The sequence below is a fragment of the Lithobates pipiens genome, unplaced genomic scaffold (genome assembly GCF_037356315.1).
Source record: "Lithobates pipiens isolate NorthernLeopardFrog02 unplaced genomic scaffold, aLitPip1_a1.2 Scaffold_8, whole genome shotgun sequence".
Classification (NCBI taxonomy): domain Eukaryota; kingdom Metazoa; phylum Chordata; class Amphibia; order Anura; family Ranidae; genus Lithobates; species Lithobates pipiens.
Genome location: NW_027507903.1, coordinates 125,168,987 through 125,174,986, shown reverse-complemented (window position 1 = coordinate 125,174,986; position 6,000 = coordinate 125,168,987). Strand labels below are relative to the sequence as shown.

At 43.1% G+C, this 6,000-nt stretch overlaps 1 protein-coding gene across 1 annotated transcript in view; it reads right to left on the bottom strand.

The window, feature by feature from the left end:
- Window positions 1–2,005: 2,005 nt before the first annotated feature.
- The window catches only part of LOC143963396 (cathepsin S-like), a 56,641-nt gene continuing 52,646 nt past the window's right edge, over window positions 2,006–6,000 (bottom strand). The window contains exon 8 of the mRNA XM_077473024.1: window positions 2,006–3,106. Within this exon, the coding sequence (XP_077329150.1) occupies window positions 2,998–3,106 (109 nt within the window). The 3' untranslated portion in view covers window positions 2,006–2,997. The remainder of the gene's footprint in view (window positions 3,107–6,000) is intronic.

Below are 6,000 nucleotides of genomic sequence, written 5' to 3'. Positions count from 1 at the left end.
CGGCGCTGAGAGATGATCTCATATGTTTACATATGAGATCATCTCACATTGGACACGCCGATCGCGCTGTAAACGGCCGCTATGATTGGCCGTTTAAAGCAATCTGTGACTGGCTGTGTCCGAGGGACACAGCCAGCACAGAACTTCCCTGATGCGCGCTCGCGGGAGCGCGCATTGCGGAAGTAAACAGGAGGCCGTTCAGGAACGGCCTCCCGGCAGTTAGCGTCCACTCTGTAGCCGTATTTCGGCTATAGCGCGAAGCGGTTAAGCGTCTAGTAATAGAACTTTTTCAAAGTACAAAAAAAAATAAAGGTCTTTGATTGGACAGGATCTTCTGGAATCCCTATTACTGATACTGAAATGCCGCGTACACACGAGCGGAATGTCCGAAAGAAAAAGTCAGACGGAATCTTTTCATCGTATATTCCGATCGTGTGTATGTCTCATGGGACTTTCTGACAGACCTAGAAGTAGAACATGTTCTAAATATTTCAGACGGAACCAATTCATATTGGGAAAACCACTCGTCTGTATGCTGTTCTGACGGACCAAAAACTACACATGAAGCAAGTACGAGATGAAAGCTATTGGCTACTGGGTATTGAACTTCCCTTTTCTAGTCCCGTTGTATGCGCTGTACGTTACCGCGTTCTTGACGATCGGACTTTGGTGTGATCGTGTGTATGCAAGACAGTTTCAGCGGAATTCTCCTTCAGAGTTTATTTCGATGGGAAAACCGGTCATGTGTACAGGGCAAAAGGGATATTAGCTACATTTTAGTTTATGATGACATTCTTGATATATTTGCTCATTCTCTTTTGCACTTACTAGTAAGATATTACTAAAGTCTACATAACTAGTGCTGACATTATTTAAGTGGGTAATACAACGATTATGACTCTGTACCATAGGTAATCATCCTTATCATATTTAGCAACACTTGGTTGACCAATTGCTGATTATGTAGTTTTCCTGTCATCTATTTCTTAGCTGTTCTATACAAACACAGTTTTATACACTGAGCACAATTATGTAGAAATCGTGACTAGGGTAGTTCAGATAAGCCACTACCATACTCAAACTTTTACTATAGCCCTTAACTTAAATAATGACACCGAAACACTGTTGGAGTTAAAATGGCCTGTACGTTTCTTTAGTTAAACCAACACCATAGTTAAACATAAACATTGTAAATACCAGATCAAATATGAATAACTGGTTGTAGATCCTAGACGACACCATCTCCCACAACTTTTGAAATCTGTGGTACCGCTAAGTCAGGTTCTGTCCCCAGCCACCAAATACCGCCTCGAGGACTCCCTAACTGACCACAGACCCTTACCACCTTAACTACCCGGCCAGTCTAGACTGAAACCAGACTAACCGGGAGGACTCCATACCTGAAATGGGTCCCACTTTTCCATCAATATACCAAATGTTGTATACCTTTGTCAAGGACCCCACCCGTCAACAACCATCTTCTTCCAGGACTTAAAACAGACCTCTTCACCAGAGCGGGAGGGAGGGATGTTCCTATTCCGATTTCCACTCTGCAAGTGACGCCCCTTTCGCTCCTCCCCTCAACTACTAACTATCCGTCTCCTCCCCATACCCCGTAGCTCGTCCAATCAGGTAAGAGCCTATTTCTCCATTTTGACCAGCCCCATAACTCAACCTATTATGTCCTAGTAGCTATTTCCACCCAGTCATGTATGTCCTTCGCTTACATTTTATTACAGCTCCGTACATGTCTGACAGATCATTACACTAAATACTGTATTTGCACATTTGTGTCATAATTACAATGCAAAGTGGATTTTTTTTCTTGTTATGTCATAGCATCAAAAATAAAGGCAATTATTTCGAGAAACATTTTCATTGTGTATAGTTGAAAAATGTGATGGGTTGACCAGGTGGGCCTTAAGACTGAAATTTCTCCAATTTGGCCCAGCGTCTCAATCCACTCCCAGATTTTAAGACAACAAACAGAAATAAACAAGGATGCTTAAAATGCAAATCATGCAAAGTTTTATTTAATGACAATGATTGAAAAGAACAATCCAAGGAAAAAAATAGCTTACACTTACAGAATTAAAATAGTAATTCACTAAATATACTTTTTCATGCTAATCGAAACAAACCTGTCTGCCAACTAAAAAGCATCTTTAAATATTTATATCACTGCATTGAATCTGTCTGCTCTCCGCTCCCCTCCCTGCCTCCATTTATCACTGAGGAAAATAGACAGGTAGGCGTTTGGCTCACGTGACAAGCTCTGCACTGACCACAATTTACCTTCAGAACCTATTATTTGATTACATTTGAGCAGTCAGTATGAACTAGGTGTGGTATCTCGAACAGTAGCAGGTAGGAGTTTTAAATATATCATACATTTAACTTTCCATCTACTAAATCTTTTGCCCTTGTTGTTTTAACTTTTGATAGTAAAACATGCTTTTTTTCTGCCAGTAAATACCTTATACAGCCCTCTTCCTCTTTCTTGTCTGGTAAAAAGCCTAGGCTTATGACATCATACACAGCTCTCCCTCTCACTCTTGTGAGAGTTTGCTAGGAAGGGAGGGGGATGGGTCATAAGAGGGCCAATGAGAGCTGCAGGGCTGGAGGTATGTGTCTGTGTAAATCCAGGAAGTGAACAGGCAGCAGCTTCAGCTGCCCACAATTAAAATGGACTCGGTGGAGGGAGATTTCTGCAGCATATTTGGCAAGTACAGAATCACAGTATATATAAAATAATATGAAAAGTGGTTGGAGGGAAGCTTCAGAATGGCAAAAATGTTTTTATTACAAATTATGTGAGCAGACTGCAGTTCCTCTTTATATAGCCAAAAACAGTAAGGTGGCATTGCTACCAAATGGCATTTTTCATGCTGTTATAAGCTACACAAAAAGGATGATGGAAGTCATAATATACTCAGAGATGTAAGCATATAATAATACAGAAAAATGCTAATATTAAGCTGGTTTTTCTTTCCTTCTTTATTTTGAAGCTGCAACATCTCCAGCCACTGCATTGTTGGCGATCCCGCAATGATTATCGTTGCGTTTCACTCTTACATAGCCGCTTTCACCCCATTGCTTTCCCCAACTGTAAAGCACATATAAAAGATACTTAAATTAATAGAGATAGACACAAAAATGTAGCAGTAAATATTAAGATCCTATAACCAGCTACCATCTACTTTCTGATTACTTGTAATCTAGGCTGCTCTTGCCAGTATGAACCCCAAGGAAACAGTTCCACCTAAAGCTGAAGTTTAATCTGCTTACATGTTGCCTTTCCTGGTTCCTGTCTCACCCCTTCATCAACATGATAATCACAGGTAATTATATACCTTTTTTAGACCCCATGACATCCCATGGATTTATTTCCAACGGATGTTAGCTGAAACTTGTCTTGCATACACACGGTCGCACAAATGTTTTGGAAATTCCGATCATGTGTACGTGGCATTATGCCACGTACACACGACCGGACTTTCCGTCAGACTAGGTCCGATGGTCTTCCTGGTGGACTTTCAGTGGAGTTCCGACGGACTTTCCGAACTAACGGACTTGGCCACACAAGAACAGACTAAGTCCGTTCGAAAGTCCGTTCGTTTTGAACGTGATGACGTAAACGGGACTAAACAAGGAAGTTTAATAGCCAGTAGCCAATAGCTTCCCTTGCTTCATATTTGGTCCATCGGGCCAGCATACAGATGGACGGTTTTCCCGAATTTTATTCCGTCTGAATTGAGCCAGTCGGATAGATTTGAAACATGTTCTATTTCTAGGTCCGTCAGATTTTTTTTTTTTAATACATGATCGGACTAGCCCACACACGATCGGATTGTCCGACAGACTAATCCCTTTGGACCTAGTCTGCCGGAATGTCCGGTCGTGTGTATGCGGCATAAGTGTAACTAAACCCAGGACCCTATATTCACTTTATCTGGTCTACCACGGTACACAGAACATGGAAATGCAATTATTTTAGTAAATATAAACTGCTAAATACCTTTTCTCATCAGCAGTAGATAGAAGTCTTGTGACTTCTATCAGTGTCTAGCTAAAGCTTGGTGGAGGAGTTTTCAAGCAATCTCAGTGGATACTAAAATTACCCCTAGCATTGGTGTCAGTGGATGCAATACTACCCTCACAGCATTGGTGTCAATGGGGGCTGTGCAATGTAAAGGGGTCCAGAGGTTTGGGGGTTGTGTAATGTAAAAGGGTCTAGAGTTGCAGGGGCTGTGTAATGTGAAGGGGTCCAAAGGTATTAGGGCTGTGTAATGTGAAGGGGTCCAGAGGTACGGGGGCTGTGTAATGTAAAGGTGGTCTTCCTACATTTTACCAGCAGTTATAGATGCAATGCTATAGATTTCTCTTAGGTTACATATTTTTTTCTGCATTTTCCAAAAGCGCCCTGAAAGTCTGCATCTTTGGTGCACTTTCAGAAGACATTTTTTTTGGGGGGGGGGGGGGGTGACACCATGTTTTACTGCACCAAGTGACACCAGCCCTAGTGACGCCACTGGCAGCAGCATCGTAAGTGTGCCACTGTTCGTTACATGTATTTCTGCCTGGCGCAGCACACACAATGACAATCTTCGGTCTGTGCCGTTTTTGCAGAGGAGGGGCCTGGCTGCCTGCGGAAGCAGAGGGAGGAGGATTATTCTGGGTTCCGGGCCGCAGTGTGTGGAGGTGCTACACATGATGTCATTTGACGTCAACGTGCGGTGCGCCAACTGCCCGCCTGGGAGTGTGTCCAGATATAGGATCCCCCCCGGGTTGCCAAATGCTCTAGGTACGCCCTTGATGACAAGCATGCTTTACTGTATATACAGACTGATTTTACTGTTGTGGGTTTAGTAATACTTTGTTATGGTATGTACAGCAATGGGCAGGCTCCTGGGAGGAATTCTGCAAATATTAACAAGCCCTAATGACTTGGTATTAATATGGAGGAGTGGGTGTTCCTAGGGAGACTGTATTTGGCATGCAGGATGCCTAGGTAACAAACACATGTGATACTGAGATTAAGGGGTGGGCCAGGGACAGCAGTCACACGTGGGTGGTAATTGCAAGATGAGGCTAGAAAAGCTCACAGTGTGCAGTGAAGTCAGACTTTATTGTCAGAACAGGAGAGGAGTCTGTAAAATTGTACAAGGCTGAGCATGAAGATAGAGTTCTACCTTTAAAGGAAATCTGCACTAAGGAATGTATGGGAGCTGCTGTTACTGACGTCTCCTAAACACTCTAGTTCCCCTGCTCGTATGCAGATCCAAGAGCCAGAAACAGCTGAAGCCACAGCCAGGCTATTAGCATTTTCAGATGGCAGTTATCAATGGCAGCTTCCTTATTTCTCTCAGATCAGGTTTCCTTTAATGTCTATAGCCACATGAAGTAACTAGGTCACCAAAGATGTATGGTAGCAACAGGGGCGGACTGACAACTCATGGGGCCCCCGGGCAATAGGAGATTATGGGGCCCCCAGGCAATCAGAGATTATGGGGCCACACAGTAGACACAAACACACACACACAGTATACAATCACACAGTATGCACAGACAGGTTTCTATTGGCTGAGAAGGTACTGGAGAGGTGGGGCAGCTATAATCTCAGGATTTTTAGACCAAAAGGATGTCGGTAAGGGACATTTCAGAGACAGATGTAAAAAAAAAACACAACTTTTTACATACTATCCCTGGTTTTACTGAGGCTGGCAACCCTAATGGGGCCCCCTAGTGGCATGGGGCCCTCGGGCAGTGCCCGAGTGGCCCAATGGTCAGTCCTCCCCTGGGTAGCAATGAACCCACCAGCCAGGCTCTTACTTTTTTAATATTACTCCAGGTGCACATACATACTAGGACTTGTTTGATAAAATTACACAAAGTGAAGGAAAGTGAGGTCAAGTGAAGGGAGTATGTGGTCACTTTATACACCCAAAGATGTAAAGAGGAATATAAAAACCAGAAACATTGTCTTTATATGATTGGACG